The sequence below is a fragment of the Artemia sp. Qi Xiang Cuo genome, chromosome 3 (assembly GCF_049724085.1).
Source record: "Artemia sp. Qi Xiang Cuo chromosome 3, ASM4972408v1, whole genome shotgun sequence".
NCBI classification, from domain to species: Eukaryota; Metazoa; Arthropoda; class Branchiopoda; order Anostraca; family Artemiidae; genus Artemia; species Artemia sp. Qi Xiang Cuo.
In genome coordinates, this window is record NC_142796.1 from 23,806,913 (window position 1) to 23,831,964 (window position 25,052).

A 25,052-nucleotide genomic window follows, 5' to 3' on the forward strand; every position below is an offset into this window, starting at 1 on the left:
AGACCTGTTTGTACGCAAATGACCCTGGTAACCGTCCAATGCATTGAAAACTTACACACATATCTATGCCTTAGGCGTAAGTTTGAATGTATACTTTCAATGCATTGTACGGTTACTACTAACGGAGCGTATTATGGGCCTATTAAACTATTTTCTTTAAAGAGTCCTGGAAGGGGAAATCTGGTCTTTTAAAGTAAGACGAAAGACAATTATAGTAATTCATTCTTTTAACTGACTAACCACTTACTTCCGTCTTGAAATTTTCATGATTCTAACTCTAATTTTACACTAGGAATTTTCTAGCGTATTCATTATTAATAATTGCTATTTGTGTCCAATGTATAACGGAGCGTATTATGGGCCTATTAAACTATTTTCTTGTTGACTTTTAGTAAATAATAAAAGAGTCCTGGAAGGGGAAATCTGGTCTTCTTAAAGTAAGACGAAAGACAATTATAGTAATTCATTCTTTTAACTGACTAACCACATACTTCCGTCTTGAAATTTTCATGATTTTAACTCTAAATTTACACTAGGAATTTTCTAGCGTGTGCATTATTAATAATTGCTATTTGTCTCCAATGTATAACGGAGCGTATTATGGGCCTATTAAACTATTTTCTTGTTGACTTTTAGTAAATAATAAAAGAGTCCTGGAAGGGGAAATCTGGTCTTCTTAAAGTAAGACGAAAGACAATTATAGTAATTCATTCTTTTAACTGACTAACCACTTACATCCGTCTTGAAATTTTCATGATTTTAACTCTAATTTTACACTAGAAATTTTCTAGCGTGTGCATTATTAATAATTGCTATTTGTCTCCAATGTATAACGAAGAGGTCAAATCTGAGGGAAAAGGGTGACGATTGCTGATAGAGTAAATAATTCTCACAATTAAAGTAATTTTTCCCGTGAATGTTGAACTCGACAAACCCCTAAAGAAGATACTCTATACCATATCCAATAACGGAACATTGCGGGCAAGTTTGAAATGCATCTTCCGAATGCCTTTTTTTTTTAACTTATCCTTAATGGTAGATAGTTGACACGCAGCTAGATGTATGTCCGTATGTATTCAGTAAGAACTTGTAAATAAGGATTCTTCCACAAATGCCTGTTTAACCTGACAATGAAAACAAAATCGAGGAGATAAAATTTATAAACCGATTGTGCATAGTTTAAATTTAGTAATATTTTCAATAGTTCTTATTTTTAGCCAGACAAATATTTAGAAACCGCACCTTCCTTTCCAATAACTATGAATGCCAATACTGTTTTGTAGGCGTGTATCCTCTGATACCATTTGGGGGATCGATAAATGTTTTTTGCCCTCGTTCAAGAATTGAAAGCAAATGCATGAAAAAGGAAATTTTAAAGACGAGTATGGGGCTTTGTGGCCAAAGTTGTTTGTGTGTCCCTTGTCTTTCCCTTTTCTATTAGGCTACTTATGCCCTATTGATCGTTTTCATTTGCAGTTAGTAGACTGAACTGGGGAGAGTTTGTCTACCAGATTACACATCATCATACGTTGTAACTGTTCTTTCTAGAGCTTAGAATCGTTAGTTCTATAGCTATGAACGTATTTTTTTTCAGACCTGAAGAAATGACTCCTGAAGTATGGGACTACATATTTTTTAAGGAAGCAGCACTCCCGAAAGACACAAGAATCAGCAAAGAAAATCTTAATAAGCTGAGAAGGGAGTTTCAACATTGGTATCCTGTTGATCTTCGGGTATCCGGAAAAGACCTCGTCCCTAATCATTTGACGTATTATCTTTATATACACACTGCCATATGGCCCAAAGAGCCGGAAAATTGGCCAAAAGCCATTCGAGCAAACGGACATTTACTGCTCAATAAAGAAAAGGTTTGTCAAAGAAAAAAAACACTGTTTAAAGATCTGTAATATTTAAGCAGTCTTTTATTCAAGTTTTTTGTCAAATCTAAAGGCCACGGTGATAGCTGTCGCCCCGTAAGCAAAACCTCCCGGTTACTTCGACCGCCGTATCCAAAATTTATTTCCTAGTGGCATAGGATTTATGAATTTTAGTATTGAGGGAATGCACTTCCCTGGTTTCATTGCCCTTCTCCTTCACTAAATTATTTTCATGTGTTTTTCAAGGAAATCAATTTGAACCCAAATGTTATTGCGCGTGTCAGGTATAGCCCATACCATTTAAAGGAAGGTGAATGACAGCTGAAGATATTTCCGAAGAATTTTTTCAACAATGCTTTTAGTCATGATTTCAACGTTAGGATAATCAATATAAGCACATTGCTAACCAATGCCACTTGTTAGAAGAAGAATACCACAAAAAAAGTCCATGCAAGCTGAACATTTTGTTTTAAAGAAAATCCCCCCCTTTTTCATAATATTTCCTATTATGGGCCTATTTCGATAGATTTGCTAAAGCAATTTGAATTAGTCAGCGCTTAGTTCTATGATTAGGTAGTAGCATATTTAAAATGCTTATAGCGTAAATCAAAGTAGAGCATGTTAGTTTGAATTATGTGTGGTTGCTTCAGTGATAAAGTATATCAACGGTGTCGCCATCTTACAGATTAGAACAGGAATTTAACCGTCATAAATAGCTTGGTGAGAGATTCTTTGATTGCATATATTGAGGATGACTTAAGGTTAAGTTCATTTAAATAATATTTTGTAGTCTTAGCTGAATTAAGTGAATGAACAAATATCTAACACTTAACTTTACCCTTTTTTGGTTTACTTGATTTAATTACTAGGATAAGTTCAAAGTAATCAAAAGAGGAAATTGTTTTCTTCAAGGCATCAAAATAAGGTACGTTTACCGAAAAAGAAAAGCGAAACAAAACCCTAATTCAGTAGGCCCAAACGTAGAGGTTTTTTTTTTTGAAAAGGCAGTGTCGGAATTCATAAATATCAAATCTGGTTTGGAAATAAAAGTTTAGAAAGGAAAAGAAGGAGGGGAGGTATCTTTTCATACTATACTTATTTATCTTTTCGTATTTTCCAGGCATGCCAAATGGCAGATCCAGGGGCAAGGATTTGCCCCTGATTTTGTTCTAGATCTGCACCACAAGATTTTGTTCTAGATCTGCACCTGGGCAAGCTGAAGGAATGTTATTGGGAAACACCTTTCCAATGATAAGAAACTATACCTTTATCATATGAAATAATTTTTTAGTATAATATTTGTTTTCAATATTTAAGTGGGGGTATCCAACGCCACCAATACTTAAAATATTATTTGCTTGCGTTATTTATGTTTCCTTTTATTACAAGTGTGACAGGTATTGATTTTAATATATGTCTGTTCTTATAGATGTCAAAATCTAGTGGAAATTTTTTGACGTTGTCAGAAGCAGTGACCAAGTATAGTGCAGATGGCTTGCGGTTAGCTTTGGCAAACACTACTGATTCATCTGATGATCCAAGCTTTATGGAAAAAATGGCCGACACTGGTAAGGTTTCTTAAGTAAAAACTATATAGATTCATTCATTGTATTAAAACGGGAGAGTAGCTACGTCATTATTCTTTTTTTTGGGGAGGGGGAGTGGGTTGGGGTGGGAATTTAGATTTTATTACAAATATTTTCTTTTGTACTTAATATTGAAAATAAACATTAGAATTATAGTAAAATTGTGAACTGATCAGCTTTCAGCAAATCAAATATTCAGTTTAATTTATTAGTTATTTCTGAAGTTGTTTAAGACGAATATAGTTTCACTACAAACAAGAGTTTGGATACTGCCCCCTTCCTGAACTGTAAATAAAAACCACAAGCCTATTGCGACATTGGCGCTTCACTGAAAACAACTTATATTACAAATATTTTCTTTTCCAGTTCTTGTAGCATTGAAAATAAAAATAAAATTACAGTGAAATAAATTCTTGAACTGATGGATCTTTCAACAATTAATATTATTATATATCAAATATAGTTTTCAGTAAAGCGCCAATGACACAGTAGGTTTTAGACTTTTATAGTGAGAGAAGGAGGCGATGCCCACACTCGTGTTTGTAGTGATTTTTGTTCGTTTTAAGCTTGATTTGCATATTCAATTTAAGTTTCACTCGTTTTAAGATTTATTTACTCATTTACATTAATATCTATTGTATATTTGTTTGCATTGATTGTTTATTTAGTTTCTGTTCGCTTAATTTTCATTTATACTTCAGTAGCAAAATATTTTTTTATTTTTAAGCTTGATTTTCGTATTCAATCTACGCATTACTCGCTTTAAGATCCATTTATTCATTTATATTATTACTTGTTGTATGTTTTTTGCTATGATTGTTCATTTAATTTCTGTTCGGGTCGGGTTTCATTTATTCTTGAATTTTAAAAGGTATTCGTATCTGCTGAGTTTAAGTTTAAAATAGCCTGTACTTTTCTTTGAAAAACTTATTTTTCTGAAAGTTCTTTTTAATTAATTTTTGTGCGTTTTTGATTGCAAAAAGTTTCAACTTTCTTAACATTCCTTATTTCAAAATCAATCTTTAAAAAAAAAAAATCAAATGTTCATCAAAATATTAAAACTGGTATCAAAGTAACAATATCAAAGTGAAAAAAATGGGTTTTTGTCAACCTCGGAATTTTTATTATCTGATGTTTGAACTATTTCTAACAAAACGGCTATCTCAAAATTTTATCAGATGGGTTAGGGGAAAAAAGGGCGTGAGGGGGGGGGGGGAGCTAATTGCCCTTCGATCTCTTTTGACTCTTTAAATGTTAACTAGAACTTTCTATTTTCAATCAAATGACTCCACTCTAAAGTTTATACGAGCATCTCTTCTGTAAGAACCATATATACCCCTACAGTATAATTTACAATCCCTGTCCCTGGGCCCTGGGGGGTTGTGTCGACACCGGAGCTTTTGTTATCAGATGTTTGAACTGTAGAAAAAAATGATTATTTCAAAATGTTTAACTCTTTTGATAAAATTCTTTGACTCTTAAAAAGGTCACTAGAACTCTCTATTTCCAATCGAATGAGCCCCCTTTGAAATTTACACGACAACCCCTTCTATATGAATTGCGTCTGGGAAAAAAAATAAATGGAGTGTGTGCCCTCCGATCACTTTTGACTCTTACAAAGTGAATTACAACTTTCTATTTCCAATCAAATGAGCCCTGTATAAAGTTTATACGAGCATCCTTTCCATAACAACCATGTATGCCACCAGGGTATAACTTACAGTGCCTACCCCAGGGCTCTGGGGGGCTATGTCGATACCGGAGTTTCTGTTATCTGAACTTTGAACTATTTTTAACAAAATTTCTGTTTCGAAATTTTAATCCGATGAATTTATGGTGTGGAAGGGGGGGGGGGGGCTAATCGCCCTCCGATCTCTTTTGAATATTAAAAAGTGAACAACAACTTTGAATTTCCAATCAAATGAGCCTTCTCCGAAGTTTATGCGAGCATCCCTTCCATAAGAATTATATAAGTCCCCAGGGGCCCTTGTTGGTTGCGTCGACACAGGAGTTTTTTTTATATGACCTTTGAACTATTTTTAATGAAATGGCTATTTTAAAGTTGTCATCGGATGGGTTTGGGGAAAAAAGGGATCTGTGTGTGTGGGGGGGAGGGGCTAGGCGCCCTCTCTATTCTTTTGACTCTCAAAAACTGAACTACAACTTTCTATTTCCAATCTAATGAACCCTCTCTGAAGTTTGTAAGAGCATCCCTTTCATAAGAACCATATACGCCCCCAGGACAAAACTTACAACGCCTACCTCCCGGGCCCTGGGAGGTTGTGTTGACATCGGAGTTTATGTTATCTAATTTTTGAACAATTTAAAAAAAGGCTATTTCAAAATTTGTAGCGGATGGGTTTTGGGAAAAAGGGCATGGGGGGGGGACTAGTTGCCCTTAAATCTCTTGACTCTTAAAATGCCAACTAGAACTTTCAATGTCCAATCAAATGAGCCCTCTATGAATTTTGTACGAGCATCTATTTCATAAGAACCGTACATACCCTCAGGGCATAACTTATACCGCGTTCCCCCGAGCCCTGGGTGGTTATAGAGACATTAGAGTTTTTCTTATCCAACCTTTGAACTATTTTTAACAAAATGCCTATCTCAAAATTTTAATCAGATATGTTTGGAAAAAGAAGGCGTGGGGGGGGGGATAGTGCCCTCGGATCTCTTTTGACTCTTAAAAAGTGAACTTGAACTTTCAATTTCCAATTAAATGAGCCCTCTCTGAATTTTATACGAACATCCGTTTCATAAGAACAATATATACCTCAGGGCATGACTTACAACGCCTGCCCCCGGGCCCTGGGGGCTGTTTCGACACTCGAGTTTTGTTATCTGACTTTTGAACAATTTTTAACTCAATTGCTATCTCAAAATTTTTATCGGATGCATTTGGGGGATCGGGCGGGGGGGGGTTGCTAGTTGCCCTTGGATCTCTTTTGACTTTTGACTCAGGGCATAACTTAGAACGCCCTCTCTCGGACCCTGGGGGGTTGTATTGACACCGGAGTTTTTCTTATCCCATCTTTGAACTATTTTTAACGAAATGCCTATCTCAAAATTTTAATCAGATATGTCTGGAAAAAAGATGGCGTGGGGGAAGGGGCCTAGTGCCCTTGGATCTCTTTTGACTCTTAAAAAGTGAAATCGAACTTATAATTTCCAATCAAATGAGCCTTCTCTGAATTTATACGAGTATCCCTTTCATAACAACCATATATACCCCAGGGCATGACTTAAAACGCCTGCCCCCGGGCCCTGGGGGCTCTTTCGACACTTGAGTTTTGTTATCTGACTTTTGAACAATTTTTAACTCAATTGCTATCTCAAAATTTTTCTCGGATGCATTTGGGGAAAAGGGGCATAGGGGGGGGGCTCTTTTGACTCTCAAAAACTGATTTAGAACTTTCAATTTCCAATCGAATGAACCCTCTGAAGTTTTTCCGACCATCTATTCCATAAGAATCCTATATTCCCCCAGGGCATAACTTACAACGCCTGCCCTTGGGCCCTGGAGGGGGGCTGTGTCGACCCAGGAGTTTTCGTTGCATGGTCTTTGAACTATTTTTAAGAAATGGCTATCTCAAAGTTCTAATCAGATGGGTTTGAGAAAAAAAGAGCGTGGAGGTTGGGGAGGGTAGGTGCCCACCGATATTTCTTGACTCCTAAAAAGTGAACTAGAACTTTCAATTTCTAATCAAATGAGCCCTCTTTGAAGTTTATACGAGCATTCCTTTTATAAGAATCATATGTGCCCCCAAGGCATAACTTACAACGCCTGCCCCAGGGCCCTTCGGGGTTGTGTCGACACAGGAGCCTTTGTTATATGAACTTTGAACTATTTTGAACACAATAGCTATCTCAAAATTTTTATCGGATACATTTGGGAAAAAAGGTACCGGGGGAGGGGGGTTACCCTCCGATATCTTTTGACGCTTAAAAAGTAAACTAGAACTTTCAATTTCCAATCAAATGAGCACTCTCTGAAGTTTATACGAGATTCCTTCCATAAGAACCATATATGCTCCCAGGGCATAATTATAACCCTTGCCATGAAGACTGTGGGGGGGGGGAGAGTTTCCTGCTCAAAGATATAATTTCCATAACTTTCAACTACGTTGAACAAAATTGCTATCTCAAAATTTTGATTGGATGTATTTGGTGAAATGGTGGGCGTGGAAGGTTTTTTTTTGCCTTTCAATCACTTTTGACCTTAAAAAGGGCACTAGAACTCTTGATTTCCAATCGAATGTGCCCCCTTTGAAGTTTATACAACGAACCCTTCCATATGAAGTGCCTTTGGAAAAAAATAAATAAATAATAAAACATTGGAGCCGTAAGATCTATACTATAGGCAACGCTATATCGTTGCCTTTAATTGGAAAAAAAAAAATAGTAAAACAACTAAATTGCTCGGTCCCCTCTATTTTCGTTAAATGACGTGACTGGGGAAGGAGGAAGAAGACTGGGCTCCCTCAATTCACACGTCAATGAAACAGAGCCATGAAACGGAGATCAGTACCGCCACTGGGAATGTCCTAGCTCTTTGATTAAAAAGCAAATATTGTAATACGGAAGTCCAAAATCAAAATGTGGCAGATACACATTTCAGTGATTATATTTGATACTCACAGAAATCATTATTCGAAGTTTTGAAGTCACTCAAATATAATGTACTCTCCCTCAGAGTTACATAGAACGTATGATCGTAGAAAGCTCTGAAAGATGCGTTCTGATTGCAAATCTTGATTGTAAAGACCAGCAAAAGAAATATTTTTCAGTTTGTAAAAGGAGTTACGAATGCTTTTCAAGATGTACAAGAAGGTCCTTCTCTAGATTTTTGAGGTCAGAGCAATTGCGTTTCTGATGCAAGTTAACAGTTATTCTTTGAAATCAACTCAGAGGTGTTTAAATTTAGATTTCCATATTTCCTACTTTTATAGGTGTAGCATTTATTTATCGAAGTTACTACTGCCAATACGGAAAAATGTCGACATTTTGAAAATCTCAGATCCTTTATTTCAATAAGATGAATGTCGACTAATGCTTAGGTCCTTTCAACTTTAGCGTACTTACTGAATATTTTTGTTCGGCACCATCAATGACGTCACTAGGGAACTGGTGACGGAGTTTTGAAACTTCCTAACTTTCTAAGAGGTGCTTCCGTCACTGACAATTATCGTTTAAGATAGCGTTTTGCCTTGGTAAGGAACTTTGCACTACTACCAGATTATTCCACATGGTACCACAGTGCTATTTCATTCCTAAGGCGAAAATAATTTTATTCTTTCGTGGCTTTATCTTTTTTGGATTGTGAAAGTATGATGAGAGTATTGTATGAATTATATCCCTACTTCATAATTCAGGCGTGAAAGGATTGAAAAGGAAAAAGAGAGAGAACGAGAGAGAGAGAAAGAGATGGAATAGTTGACTGATAATTAATAGGAAGACAATTTAAAGATCTTTTTTATTGTTTCTTTTTACTTAGCTGTTTTTGAATCTCGTCCAAAAATATTTTGTTTCGTTCATTTCTTTCGCTTTTAAGACACCAAATACTTCCATTATATTATGCTTGGATTTTGCTTTTGATATTTGTTCCATTAAGACCCGTGCTTTTCGCTTTAATTGCCTATTCAGTTTATTACTATCATCTATAGTCCTGCCAGTGAAGAGCCATACGATACTGATAAAAGGGAGGAATTTCCGCTTTGTTGTAAGTTCCTTAAGAAAAAGGTCAAGCTGGCCTTATTTTGTACCATTTTTCTTTCCTCGGCGTTTTCCTGAATTAGCATAACTTGATTATTTGTCACTTTCCAGAAAGCGTAAATTTTGAGCTTCCTCGTTTGCTACTTCCTTTCAAATAAATACTAGCCGTCCTAGATTGTTTCTCCTTTTGTGTGGTAGTCTACTCAAATTACCCGTTTGACCAACTTCTTTATCAACAACTATTGTGAAGATGAGGTGTAATGCCATCTGAAATAAAAACAACGCGTTGAACATTAAATGCGTGCATGTGGTTAAGAGCAAAGAGTTGGTATGACCGGTGACAATTTTTTTTTTTTAATTCCATTTTATATCTTGTATATTTATCTACCTTTGAGTTTCCTTTTTAATTTTCTAAATGGTTGTTCCATTTTGTCTTCGGCAATTAAAGGTCGTTCTCTCTGATGAAAATAAAGCACGACATTAAAATTCAAAACTAACAGAAATTATTCCGAATATCAGGAGGCTGCTTTCTCCCTAACCTTCTGCTGTTCATGCTAAAGTTATATAGTGCTTTAAAACAACTTATGATTCCAATTCAACTGCTGTATTTTAGCAGTTGTTCTTAAAAGATTTGTACAAAAAGTCAAAGTTTAGGGTAAAGAGTGGGGGACTAATTAGAATGCAGCTCCTTGTACTCGGAGTAGTTTCAGGTCGATTTTAGAGTTTCAGGTACTATTAGCCCGTGTTGCTCCTTATTTACAGCTCGTTGCCACGAAGTGTTTGAATAATATTTATCTCTATTTTCAAAATTGACAACGACTGATTGAATCAACTGAACTATGTAAATTAACTGAGCATATATGCTCTTGAATTGACCTTGGATCCCAGGAAAACCATTTATAGCCCCTCTTACTAATTGAAAATAAAAATCAATCGAGATGTTCTTCTGCAGTTAGGCTACAAATGGAAATTCCCGCCGAAGGTGTTTATCTTTTTATTAGCTACGGAACGTCAAGAAAACGGAATACCTTATGGATTGAACTAAATCTGTTTTTAATTATACCTAAATGATTCATCTGAAGTTGATTAAACTTATCAAAATAAAGTAGAAATTGACTTGGTAAGGCCAGTGTTTCCAAGGTGGGAAACCCAAAGGTGCTGGTGCTTCCAGTTTACTTTCCAAAACGCTTAAAAAAACTATAGTCTCCTTTTATTACTTAGAAGAGATTGTAACCTATGAAAATTACCCATAAAGCTACTAAGTCTAAATAAGACGAGCTCAGAAGAAGGTCGGCTATAGTTGGACGCGTTTCAGGTAAAATTTTGTCGAGAAACCTAGCAGTTGAAGAGCTACTTTTGCTTACAAATCATTTACTGCTAACAAAACATAGAAGTGCTAATTTGCCCGTGTGTAAGACAGCTGCGCACACTTCTTTTCCACTCCAGGATTTTCACGCTTAACCCACTTCCAAGAAGCTGCTTCTTCGTTTCGGTTTCGATCATCTCCCTCCCATTCGGGGACGTCGGCTCAAGGTGGGTTTGTCATAAGCGTAATTTTCATCGACCTATACTCTTTTCCTTACAACGTGCCGTAGAATAGTTCGCCTTGTTATCATTACACCGCAGATTGAGCTGCAATTTTAGCACAGTCTACTGTTCGATATGCTATGATCCAAACAAGTACTCAAAACTGTCTTAATGTCTCTTGTAGACATCTAACGAATTTTCCTCAACTTTCCTTAGTGCCCCTCTGGTGTCCTAATCTGATTTATAAGCTAAGCGGCCTGGAGTGCTGGATAATATTGTCTTTTTACGGCCCAAACAAATGGTCTATTGGTGTTGGGAACGGTATCAATTTCGTTAGTGAAGAATTACGCTATATATCAAACTCACTATTCAAAATGGCCCAACTCAAACTACTATTCTTCTTTGTCAGCAACCAGTATGTGCTTTTTAATTATTGCGACTCCTTTTATGGTCTTTAAAGTACCAAGGACATGAAAATAACTTTTTTCCCTGGATCCATCTTAGGTCTATTCATACCTGGAAAACTCAATTTTGGCTGTTTAAGAAATATTAAGTTTCTTGGGAAGCTCCACATTTTCGTTTGTGTTACCAAATTTAACTGTGAAAATACATTAAAAAAAAACAATTTAATAAATTTGACTTCTTTTTTCGTCTGCAAAAACTCAAGCCATAACAATCTGTTGATTTCCTAAGACTACATCTTCAAACGAAAGCTGCTCTTTCTTAAGCGGTTTGTTTCCATATGTCTTAAGCTATTTTTGCTCGATTTTCACTTCTTTTTTTTTTAATTGGCACAATCTACACCCAAAAATTACATTTCCGCATACGGGGGCTTCTTCCATTAAAAAAAATTGTTCTTCGGGATTTTCCTAGTTTTTAAGATAGTATGGCTGTTTAAATTTACGCTTAAACAATTCTAATACTCGGGGTTTATTTGCACTGTCCTTAGTATTTCAATAAATGGTTATCAGGTTAAATAGAAAGTGGTTACGGATTAGGTCTCCAGCTACACACTGGATTACTGGGACTTCATTTTCATGTAATGCAAAAATCCATTGCTGAATATATGGATTCTTAGCTTAGAACATCGCTTCCTTCTTGGTTAAAGATATAAATTAGCTGGTATGAGCCCTCTCCCCTTGTTTCAACAGGCCTACAATATTTGTTGTCTAACAAGTTAATTTTGATTACTTTTTTGCTTTTTTAGGTGTGTTGCGACTATTTAATTTGATAGATTGGACAAAGAAAATAAATGAAAAATTAAAATCAAATTCATACAGAACCGGAGAGTACACTTTAAGTGATCTGATTTTTGAAAAGTAAGTAGTTTTGTTTTCTGCAGATTTATAAATTGCTTTTGTTGTCCATTTCACTTTTTAAATTTTGATCCTACGCTCTTTACCACAAATTGTTTTATTTAGGTTAGAAGAAATGTTGATATTTTGTCCTCTTTTTAAGTCTAACCTAAAGAGAATGGAAAACTTATGAGTGAAAACTGCGCTGGTGTCAAAAAAGAAAATCACCAACGCCATCTAGTGTTTCGTGACTGTGTTTGAACCACAACAGTTGCATAGTTTCTTTTTAGGCACTTAATATTCTGGGGAGGGCAAGGTAAGCTAAACTATGCCCACATTAGGCCTACCAGCGTAAAGTCAATTGGCCTGCTTAACCTACTAAAATTTTTCCAAGCAAGCGTATGGCTACTTCGTGGGACAGAACGCTAGTTTTGAATGGGTCCAGGGTGTCCTGAATGCGTAGAGCATCAAAATGGATGCTCACCAAAAGAAAGAGGACACATTTTGTCCACAACACCAGGATTTTGACTGTGTTTTGCTAGTTGTAGATACAACTAACAAAATTCTCCGCCGTGTTTTGCTAGTTGTAATTTAGTGCAGAATATCCATTGTTGTGTGGAACGAGAAGCATAAAGTAGAAATAATTGACTCTGAAAAGAGTGTAAGAAGATCACCATACCATAAAAAGAAAGTAAACCCGAAAAAATTACGAATTTTTTATTTATTTGTTTTTTATTCCTTGAATCGTTTACGAAAATATATTTAATGTATGCTTTTCAATAAAACATCTTTAATGGAAATTTCGGATTTGTTGTTCACAACCGTTTTATTCTTGAATAATAAGACGTTTTATTTAAAAAACTTATAAGAATAAGAACGTTTTATTCTTGAAGAAGAAAAATTCTTATATAGGTTATTTAGGGATTTTTAGCCCAGCAGATATTGACTCCAGAATACATGCGCAGCTGCTTTTAAGTCTTTGTCAGCGTGGTCTGTCTAGGTCATTGTATATAAATATAATACAGTAGGATCATTCCCTATCTCAACCATTATACAAAGCCGGACCGAGATGCAAGTGCACCGAAGAACATTTAAACAAGCATAAACATAAGCGACATTTAATTTTTTCATGGGTAGACAAGTTAGATTTCTCTTGAAAGCAAAACTTAGCTTCACCTTTGTAACACTAAATTTTAAAGAATCTAATTTTAAATTAATTTATCCCGGGACATGTATAAAAATAGGTGATTAGTTGTACAATGATATTTATAGATGATTTTAGGACTTACAAGTAGGTTTCAAAGGCATTTTGAGAAAGTTTCTGCAAAAATACGCGTTCCAGGGTAATATACACTGGACCGCTGATGGCAGATTAAATGAGAGGAGCTGTTCGTGCGCGCCGAGGATGCAGTAGCCAAAAATCACTAAGCCGCGATCTTACTGTTATATCATTTATATACTGTGGTTTAGGCCTATTGTTATAACGCTTAGAGATCTTTACCGCAAATTAAAAGTAAAGATAAAATTTTCCGGGTCATCTTCTATGACTATTGAGGCCTGCAATATTGATTACTGTTTATGAAGACAATAGGCAGGGAGCTATTAGCTGCCCTTCCTTATATAATTAATTAGAAAAAAAAATTTCCACAAAATAAGTTTTTCAAAGAAAAGTAAAGAACCCCATTAAACCAAAAATGAGCAAAAATAAAATAATCTACCAAGCGTGAAACTACCACAAATCAGCATCGATAAATAAATGAAACCCAAAAAGAACAGAAATTACAATAAATTACTAGTCAAACTCAAAACGAGCAGAAATTAACAAGATTAGGGCTCAAAACCCCTGTGCCTTCCCAAGGCCAGAACATAATTTGCACTTTACTGAAAAAATATATGTTTTTACTGTTATAACTTGTAATAAATCAAATAATATTAACATTTTGACTATTAAATATCAGTATATGTATGTTAAACTGACAATGCAAATTCATTTGTTTTTTTTTTCAGTAAAGTGCAAATTATTTTCTTGCCTTGGGAAGGTATAGGGTTTTGAGCCCTACTCATGTTAATTTCTGCTAGTGTTAAGTTTGACTCGGTTATTTATTTATAATTTCTGTTCGTTTTGGGTTTCATTTATTTATTTGTGGTAGTTTTACGCTTGGTAGATTATTTCATTTGGAAAAAGTTTTTTTAAAATACATTTCTGTTCGTTTTATATTGAAAAGAAAAAATTCTTTTAATCTTTTCGTTTTTTTAAAGACTTTATAGTTTGGCCTGCTATTTGTATGCTGGAGAAAAATTTTCAGCAATTTTTAACAACATACACCCTTTTAAAAATCTGGACACAAATAGTAGTGTTTAATTTAGTTTCATACCTCCTCTAGTTGACCTGAAATAGAAAACTTGATACTATTCGCTAAAAAAAATCTGTTTACTTTCTTTGATAGCTTGGATACACTTACGCTATTTTGATTTGGTTAAATTTTAAGAGCAGAAGTAGCCCCGAATGTTTGAACATAATACCCTCAGTCGTTCTTGGGATACTGCTGAGATGCCTTATTGGGAATTAGCAGTAACACAATGCATTTTGATTTAATCTTAAGGCAACATTTAGTTTTTAAACATAATGGGCAAATGGGAGGGTGGGGGTGGGAGGGGGACTAGTAACCCTCTAAACACTTTCTACTATTAAAAATGGCATTAGCCCTTTCTAATTTCAATCGAATGAGTCCTTTTTGAGTCTCTACGACAACGCTCTAAGACAAGTCTCTTAAGACAATTCCTTCGAGACGAAGTGCCCTGGTCTAAAAAAAAAAAAAAAAAAAAAAAAAAAAATGATAATACATTGTACCCACATCGATCTTTACTATAAAAATGTCAAACCTTCCAATCACTTTCGCCTATTAAAAAGGGCACTAGGCCTTTCAATTTCCAATCGAATGAGACCTTTTTGAGTCTCTACGACAACGCTTTCAATAAAAACCACATATGCCCCCGGGGCACAACTTATAACCCTTGCCTTGAGGGCTGGGGGGGGGGCGGTTGTCATCCTCAAAAACCTAATTTCCAAAACTTTAAACTACGTTGAACAAAATGGCTATCTCAAAATTTTGATTTGATATGTTTAGTGGAATGGTGGGGGTGAGATGGGGGCTAGTTGCCATCCAATTACTTTCGACTATTAAAAAGGGTACTATCCCTTTCAATTTCCAATCGAATGAGCCTTTTTGAAGTTTCTACGACAACGCTTTCCATAAAAAACCTTATATGCCCCCAGGACATAACTTACATCCCTTGTCCTGAGGGCTGTGTCCTTCTCAAAAACATAATTTTTATCTAGAAATCAACTACGCTGAACAAAATGGCTACCTGAAATTTCGATTGGATGTGTTTGGGGAAATGGTGGGCGTTGAAGGTTCGTTAGTTGGCTTCCAATCACTTTCGACTATTAAAAAGGGAACAAGCAACTCCAATTTTCAATCGAATGAGCCCTTTTCGAAGTTTCTATAACAACTCCTTCGATACGAAGTACCCTGGTCTATAGAAAAAAATTAAAATAAATCAATAATACATTGTGCCAACATCGTTCTTTACTTAGGCAGCGCTATTGCGATGCCTATGATAATAGTATTGTTAAGCCACAGCAGGATGTATTTCACAGTTATGTGTTTCGTGGAATATCTATTACGCTATTGAACTATGCTGAGGATAATCATTCCTAGTAGGTCATTTTCCCGAGTTGAGGAAATTTTCTGTCACTTTTAGACAATTAATGTAAATTAGAATCGAAATTTTACGAGTGGGAGGTGTGCAGAGCGAACACACTTGAGCAACGCACTTCTTCGAATAAGAGCGGTCTTTCAACGTTCAGGAAAATCTTTGTTTTGTCTATTTATGTATTTGGTATTCTAACCTTATATTTCACTTTTGTTTCTCTTTCAGTTCAATGAATGAAAAGATTAATGAGTCGAGCGCAAATTTCGATCGACTTCTTTTCAAAGAGGCTTTGGGAACTTGTTTTTTCGAGTATCAAGAAATCAGGGATAAGTACAGGGAGCAAACGATGGAGGATATGCATCGTGACCTGATTCGGAAGTTCATTGAAACTCAAGCGCTCATTTTGTCACCAATTTGTCCCCATGTGGCAGAGCATATCTGGACAGAAGTGTTAAAAAAGGTGGAGTTCTTGATATCTTAGGTTGACTAGCTCATATTAAACTCGTACTAATGAAGGCATTTGGTGTTCTTTACCTTCCTTACGTTTTAAAGGACCTGTAAAGACACGTCTTGACGATTTTAGCGTAATAGACTGTTCAATGCCTAATATCTACAATCTTTGGTTTTGGGATATTCTTTAAAACCATTAAAAAGTAAAATCGCGCATCCAAAACTCTGCAATATCTTGAAAAATTATTTGAGCCAGAATAACAATTTCAGGATTGGACCTTAAGCTGAAATTATGCCCTAAGAAAGTGTTTTCAAGCTCAATAGAATGAAGGATTTCGCAGACAGCTTTAGATGACATCGATTTTTTCCAAACAAGTGTTAGTTTCCACTTTTTTCAGTTTTGTATGCTCTTTCTCACACTTCTGCGGCTTCATTTGCATATTATTATTATTATCAGTTTTAACCAATTAATATATAATCAACAAGTAAGATCTTGTCTTTGGAATTTACTCTACCTTTTTCTGGGGAAGGAATCATCCTGGATATTCTTTGAAGTCAAATTCTAAATTAATTGATTATAGATTCTTTTCTATTGAACTTTCTACCTTTTATTGAAAAGATTTGGCCCTGGAAGAACGCCCAGCTGATAAAACTTATTAGAGAAATCTGCAAAACCTAATTTTTATATTCCTGAAGAGAAAATACAAAATTTTTATTTTCTCGTCAGATACGTCCTTTGGTCGTTTGTCTTGGTGATATGCGTATAACCAATCATCTATCCTCACAAAGAGTAGCATCGCCAACCATATTGAACGTGGAAATTTGAATGCTGTGGATTGGGTTTGGGAAGGAGGTCCTGATAACAGGATTCTTAAATAAGTTAATATTGCTCAAATTATCCTTTGCTTTGGGCTAGATTTGTCCTATAGGATTAGTGAGCCTACTTTATGGGGTAATGAAGTTGCATAAAACGCGCTATCAAGGACGCACACAGGGGAAGAGTCTTGGGGGTGGGATCCCCCGACAGCCAAAATGTTTTTAATTTCTAGGAGCCTCTGCTCAGAATAGTTTGTCAAACCATCATTATTATTATTGCCTCCTCACTGAAAAAAGTTCCTCCGTACGTGCCTGTTCATTGATTCGTCTTTTTTTTCTGTTAGTCCTAAGAAACGATTCGCAACATCTATAAGAACCTTGAAACACAAAAACGGAAAATATGCCCTTTGTGCTTAATGAGCGTATTTTGAACTCGATGGGTTGTCTTGTCTTAATCTACGACATTTAAATAGCCGACAGAGGTATCTTTTTGGTTTATCTCCGTTTGTACTGCCTAGTAGCTTGCAACCGTAATTTTTCAAAACTTATTTTCTGGACATGGCTTGTTTTGATTTCGATTTTGAACTTTTACAGCGAACCTAAAGACCAAATGCTCCCAATTTTAAATAATACTAAAAAGAGAATATAAAAATGAAGCAACCAATCTTCAATTTAAAAATAATGTCATGTACATTTGCAATGTAGTTCGTACAATCATGAACAACATTGAACTCCAGAACTCTTGTCGTTGTCACCTATTAAGCTTGGCTATGTTGGAAGTTGCTCAAAGCATTTCTATTGTGAAAGTATCCCAGGCTTTGCATTTCTCTTGTTCAAAATGGGGGTTAAAGTTGTACCAGAAACTTTTGCTTGGTTAAACGTGATAAAGTGGATAGCGCATATCAATGTATCATTTTCCACAAAGGAACGGGAAATCAGACGTGTTTAGCTTTGCGGTTCTTAACGAATTCGAAAAAAGTGAAAGGGGACAATTAGGGAGAAGAGAAGTTAGACAGTGATGCAGAGGGATAGAGGAAGAGAGAAAGCGGCGGGAGGAGAAAAATGTATTTTTGTATATAGGCACTTGATGTTTGGTTGAAATTTGACTTTTATGTAAGATTTCGTTGTGATTGTACCCCCATAAACTTTTCCCCTTTTCTCTAACAGCATTGAAATTATCTTAGACTAATACCTTTTGATGGATAAATCTAGTTTAAGGGTAATTACACAAACATAGAATCGTAGTCAACGCCAGAGCGTTGACCTGGTAAAGAGGGATGATATTCCCTTCAATTTTTCAAAATGTTTTTCTCTGTATCATCATATAAAACGGATAAAATTCCGAGAAGGCTGTTTTGATCGTCAAATCAAAGTTTTCTTTGGTATCATTATTATAAAGACTGGACGCGAAGGGCGGACTGACTTCCCTTACATTTTAAAAATTCTATTTTAATAAAAACAGTTGAAAGGTGAAAAAAATGTGACTCCGATGAGAACTTAATTCCTGCAGCTAATGGGACGAGGGCCCCAGCTATGGCAATCGCAAATGTAAAATAAAGGCTTTATGGAGATAATGTAAAAGAAAAATGGACGTGTCACATGTTAGTAAATTCATAGTCCTTCAAGGATTTCCAACCTGGATTATTTAAGGGCTTTCAATCAACTCTTACTCAATCCGCCTCATCCTAGAAGCTCATAATTAGGGGTATTTCTTTATCTATTTTCACCCACTATTTGTTCGTAGAATACTTAGGGTTCGATCCCTAATGATTATGTTATTAACTACAATGCAGAAATTCAACATCAAAACTTGGTAAGTCCATAATTTAGAAATAGTTTTAACTTAGTTCATATTTTATTGTATTATATTTATGTTTATTTTGTTATTTTATTTCCATGACCAAGCAAATTATATTCCAAGACCAAACAAATTAGATGCACATTTCCAAAATCATGAACATTCGTTTAAATCTGTATAAATACCTTACCAGAAGTGAGTCTCATGTTGTCAAACCCCATTTTTATAGAGTTTAGGTTAATTCTGACAAGTATAGTTCTGTGCATACCTTATTCCACCAGTCTTGGATTTTTCACGTTTGCCCTCTATGGGACGACAGTCGGTATTCGTTACTGTGACTCACCTTGTTTGTTCTACTGAACCCAACAGGAAACTTTGTTACCCAGTCTGCGGTTTTGTTTGAATGTGACAAAATTTGTTTGAGTTGTCGTAAATATACTAAATAAGGTAAATATTCTTTTCAGGAAGGTAGCATACTTAACGAGTCTTGGCCCAAAGTGGCACAGGTTGATGCCCAAATTGTTCGTGTTCGAAACTACCTTAACGAGGCCATTCATGGGTTCAACACTAGAAAGATAGCAGGCAAGTCCCGGATAATTGGGAAGCCTGGCAAGAAAGTAGCTGCTCCGAAAGTTAAAGAGCCAACTCATGCCACCATTTGGATAGCCAAGTCCTATCCAAGCTGGCAAGCTATTATCCTGTCAACTCTGGAAGAACACTGCACGGTTAGTTTAACATTTATTTAGGTATGCCTCCACATAGAGAGATGTGAACTCAAAACAATAGTTTCTATTCCAGCTGAATGACTATAAAAATCCCCCGCTTCCCCCTCCCCCCCCCCCCCGAGGTTGTTATGAAAGATTTCTAGGAAAAATTAAAAATACCTGCCATATTTTCGCCCCTACCCCTCTAAGAGAAACTGTCTTTATCTCTCCCTGCTTATCCACCCTCAGGATTGTAGACACATTTTTGGCATAAGATTAAGTTTTAAAGGATTAAAATTTACTTATTGCCTCAAAATTCAAGCCTTTAAAAATATATGAATTTCTATCCCGTCCTCAAACCGGAATTGACCTTGGCTTGATAAAAATCACTTTACTGCAGAATAAGTTTCACAGTGGAAACCCGCTAACTGTGATACGCAAGTGTGTATGAAACTTGTAGACATGGAAACCGGTGCTACTGCCGAACCAACTTCATCTAGAATGTGGTAACTCTGACGAAAAAATCCTGCATACTTGTTAATCCACCTGTTTGAAAGTGAGGAGGGGGGAAAGAAAAATGAGCTCTGTTCGCAGTAGACCTACCAACTTTAAGTCAACTAAGCTGCTTAACCCGTCAGAATTTTCCCTTGCAAAAGTAGGCTTACTTTGTGAAGACGCGATCTTCTCTTAAAATAATTCTTGAAAATGAAAATTGCTGATTAATTATCAGCTTGCAGGAAAATTTTAGCATTAGTCCTATTGCACTGTTGATAAATCATGTCCTAATTTTAATTGGGGTCTTCTGCTTTTCTAGTGAAGTAACCCGGTGCTATACTGGGAGTGGCGCTAGTCGTTTTAATTAATATCTATTTTAATTCCTATCTTCCTAATTTTACCCCACAAGAGATCCCACTCCTATAAGCTCCCCGCTCCCTTTGTTGTACGAAAGTGAAGTGTTGGTTCGGCATCTTTTTCTCATATTCCCTGAATATTGTCTCAATGTTAATTAGTTTACACTAATTAATATTGAGACAATTTAACCTGTCAAAACAAAAATGGGCACAGATCCCCTGAATCATAGAGTAAATAATGGGAAAAAAAGAGAAAAGAGAATAAAATTTATACCCTGAACAAAAATAAATAGTTTTTACAATCATAATAATCGTAAATCATATATCATAATCACGAGATAATCAAGACATAAAAAATCATAACACCATCATAAAAATAAAGAGGAACAATCATGGTCAAGTTTACTGGCGGAAGATTTAAAATCTTTCGCTCTTTTATCAATAATTGTGGAAGGAAAAATGAGTTTAAATTTTTGGAACAAAAAAAGAGTTACTAGTCCAAGGGGGCATATGTAAAAGGAATTCAGCAAATTTAAAATAAATCCGGTGAATAAATTTTTTTTTTTCAAGGAGGAAAAAGTTGCCAAATAGGAGACAGAGCAAGAAGAGGAGGCACAGTTAGACTATTATAAAGTTTAGAAAGATAGAAACGACTAAGGGGTGTAACGTTAGAGACAAGTGACGCATAAGCTATCCTTGTCTTTTTTATAAGATTTTGGATGGTAAGCTTGATAGCTTGACAGCTAAGCTAAGAAAAGAAGTCAAAATATAACTTAGAAATTTCCGGTAGGAGCCTTGATCCACCCCTTTTTTTCCGCAGGGGAAGTTTCAAGGGGTGAACTTTCCAGGGAAAATTTTACACGTGAAATTTACCACAATTCCTATATGAAATTCTTTTTATTTGTTTTACTTTCTCTTTGGCGACTCGAGTTTACATGTATAGATGTTCCTGAGAAAATTTTCAGCGTGTTGGGATTGTCTAGGTTATTTTTCCGGGAAGGTAGAGGGGGAAGAGGGGGATGTTCTGCGAAATAAATTTTCCGCTGGGGAGTTTTGTGCGAAAAAACTTTCCATTGAGGAGGGGGGATATCCCTGACAAAAAATTTCTCGGAGAAAGGGATTTCCGGCATGATTTGAAAAACAATCAGAAAGTAAATTGTAAAACAAGTCTTTTTCAAATAAAAGTAGACTAATTTTTCAGTCGGGACTGTCGGCAGGAAGTTTTCCAGGGGAATTTTCAGCGAGGGTGGAATTGTCTCGGGGGGGGGGGGGGGTACAAGGTAGGAACTTTTCATGGAGGAATTTTTCGTAGGGAGGATTTTCCATGGAGGGGGAAGGCTGATTCCCGTCGTTTGACCAGCGATAATAAAAAAAAGTTTCTTCAACTGAAAGTAAGGAGCAACATTAAAATTTAGAACGGACAGAAATTATTCATTATATGAGGGGAGCCGCCTCCCCCTCAATACCTCGCTCTGTGCGCTAAAGTTTGATTTTTTGCCCCAAATCTTTAAGAGTGATTATCTTTAAGTGAGTGTAGTAATTATCGAGGCATTAGTCTGGTCTCTGTAGGTAATAAATTACTTAGTAATATGATACTTTTTAGACTGAGAAATGCCGTAAACAAAGTTTTAAGAGAAGAACAGTGCGGTTTTAGTAAAGGTAGAGGTTGTGTCGACCAAATATTCACTCTTAGGTTAATAATTGAGAAGTGACTGAGTTGTCAAACACCTTTGGTCCTCAGTTTTATAGATTATGAGCAAGCGTTCGATTCTGTCGATAGAAGAGCTTTAGTAAAGGTTTTACCTTGTATGGTATACCAGACAAATACATTAAAGTGATTAGTGCTATGAACGAGAAAAACACTGCTGCGGTTAAGGTATGAAATGAAATTAGCAGCTGGTTTTGCGTTAAATCAGGAGTTAAGCAAGGTTGTGTTCTATCCCCCTTTATATGTATAATTTTGATGGACTTTGTCTTAAGGAGCACAGGAAGGGCAATGGGAGACCACGGAATCAAATGGGGAGGAAAATGTCTCTTGGACTTAGATTATGCTGATGATTTAACCATCCTAGATGAAAGTGTAAGCAAAATGAATCAAGTTGTAGAGGTTTTGCGAGTTCAGGGTGCTAGAATACGTTTGAAAATTAATGTTAAAAAGACTAAGTGACTAAGGCTAGGAATAAGTGAAGATGAAAAGGTGACGTTGGACAATGAAAAGATTGATCAGGTGGGCAGCTTCACTTAACTTGGTGTTATTATTAGTAAAGATGATGGGAGCAGTGAAGGTGTTAAAAGTAAAATAGACAAGGCTCAGGGTGTTTTCTCACAGTTAAAAAAGTTTGAAAGAATAGGAAGATAAGTATGCAAACCAAGATTAGAATATTAGAAGCTACAGTGATGACAGTGGTCAAATATAGCTCTGAAGCATGGGTGCGCAGAAAAGCGGATGAAGATTTGCTAGATGTTTTCGAGAGAAATTGCTTATGGATTGTTCTGGGTACCCGGCTGACTAACCGTATTTCAAATAATAGGCTATACGAAAAATGTGGTTCAATACCGCTCTCTTGGGCTATAATGAAAGAAAGGTAGAGGTTGCTGGGGCGCGTTGTGCGGATGAAGGATGACAGATTGCCCAAGATTGTTCATTTCGGCCAACCGTCTAGGGATAAACGGAAAGCAGGTCGTTCTCGTCTGGGGTGGGTGGGTAGTCCTCGTCCGTGGGTGGGTGTAAAAATGGAGGCTTTAAATAGATTGGGATGGAGGAGGAGCTTGCGTAGCTGTGTTGGCCTCAGGTGGCTTGGTGCTGCGGTGAGTTGTCAGTAGTAGTAGTAGTAGTAGTAGTAGTAATTCTTTAAGAACGCCTTCTAAAACACAAGAACCCTTTAATTAGAATCAGAAACTTTTTTAAAGTATTAAAAAACTTCAAGCTTGAAGAGCAGGGGTTGAGTGGGAATGGGGCAGCTAATTCCTGCTCATTTTAAGTTTTAATGCTGCTTCTTACTTTGTTTTCTTTATGTTTTTGCTGCATTTTTTGGGATTAATTCCATTATGCTATTATTTTGTGTAGTTAGATCTTTGCAAAGTTGGGCATAAGCAAAATTGACATTTCCGCAAATTATCAATGTTACCAATTTTATAGAGAGAAAAAAATTACATAATTGAACAACAGCTGAGTCTAGACAGAAAGGACATTTTTCCAAATACCATTATCAGTACTTCTTTTCCTGTTCTATTCCAACGAATTTCAATGTCTTTACCCTAAACAAAACAGAAATCTAACAAGCGTTGTTGTTTTTTAAGCTGAAGTGAGAATCGGACGTGATTTTGCCCAAAGCATTTTTTCACACTAGGCTAGACCGTTGTTAGACTAGGGTGGTATTATTGCTGATTGTTGATGATGTTTTTTAGCTTTGTGTATTACTACTACTATTAAAAACTTACGGCAGCACCAAGCCGCCTGATCCCAACACATACGCTTCACCTCCATCCCAATCAATTTAAAGAATTTTCCATTTTCCTTAAATCTTTCCTTACGACATCGTCCCACCTTATTCGGGGACGACCTGCTTTTTGTTGGGTCCTAGATGGTTGGCCAAAAAGGAAAAGGTGTATAGTTGTCAATAGACCATAAACTTGTCAAATAGATAAGTATACCAATTCAAGTGGTAAAATATTAAAGGAAAGGTTACAATCAAAAAGTTGCATTTTAAGGGAGTGTAATTTGTCTCAAAGGAAAAAATTAAATATTTTAGCAAATATAGTGGTTTACTGTTGTTTCTAAACTGAGTTTTTACATCCTTAAATCCAAAAACCTGGAGGAACAAAGTCGAATACGGTGACATAGATTTAGAACAGTGGTTATGGTGGCCATGAAAGGCGTTCTATTCTTCCCACAAAATTATGATATATAGTAATTCTTGTATAATTTGGGCTCAAGCCTCTGATTTTAAAAAAATGAAATATTTCAATTCCTACCGCCTTCTGGGGGGGGGGGGGTATTCACCTTTCGGGAATAATTTACAAAGGTGTATAAACCAGTTCGTGGTAACGAACTGTAAGCAATGAACGACCCGGCTCAATAGTAATCGAAACTCTAAAAAACGGAATTTTGATGCCAATAGACATATCAAAAGAATTAGATTATTATGCTGATTTCAAATATATCAGTTTCATCAAGTTTAGTCTTACCCATCAAAAAGTTACGTGCCTGAGAAAATTTGTCTTATTTTTGAAGAAAAGGAGTAGACACTTTAATGAAATTCACGCCGTCAGATTCAGCGTAATAATGTGGGTTTGTATTTTTTTTTTTGCAAGAAGAGAAAGATCACGGATTCGTGTTTTTTTTTTTCCAGGGGTGCTCGTATAGAACCAGTGTTCCTAAAATATCGTGGGAGGGCTCATTCAAATGGACATTAAAAGTTATAGTGCCCTTTTTAAGTGACCAAAAAATGGAGGGCAACTAGACACCCTCCCACGCTCATTTTTGCCCAGAGTCACCCGATCAAAATTTTGAGATGGCTATTTCGTTCAGCATGGTTGAAAAATACAATAACTATGTCTTTGAGGATGACTTAATCCCGCACAATCCCCGAGGGGAGATCTGCAAGTTATGAACTTTACCCAATGTTTACATATAGTATTGGTTATTGGGAAGTATACAGAAGTTTTCAGGAGGGATTTTTTCTGGTAGTTGGGGGGGGGGGGGTTACGTGAGAG

At 36.1% G+C, this 25,052-nt stretch overlaps 1 protein-coding gene across 1 annotated transcript in view; it reads left to right on the top strand.

Moving 5' to 3' along the window:
• LOC148953894 (leucine--tRNA ligase, cytoplasmic-like) overlaps nucleotides 1-25,052 on the top strand; it is a 117,821-nt gene that overhangs the window by 65,084 nt on the left and 27,685 nt on the right. Inside the window, 5 exon segments of the mRNA XM_089086001.1 lie at nucleotides 1,595-1,868; nucleotides 3,307-3,445; nucleotides 11,913-12,024; nucleotides 15,943-16,177; nucleotides 19,246-19,506. Of these exon segments, the coding sequence (XP_088942127.1) occupies nucleotides 1,595-1,868; nucleotides 3,307-3,445; nucleotides 11,913-12,024; nucleotides 15,943-16,177; nucleotides 19,246-19,506 (1,021 nt within the window).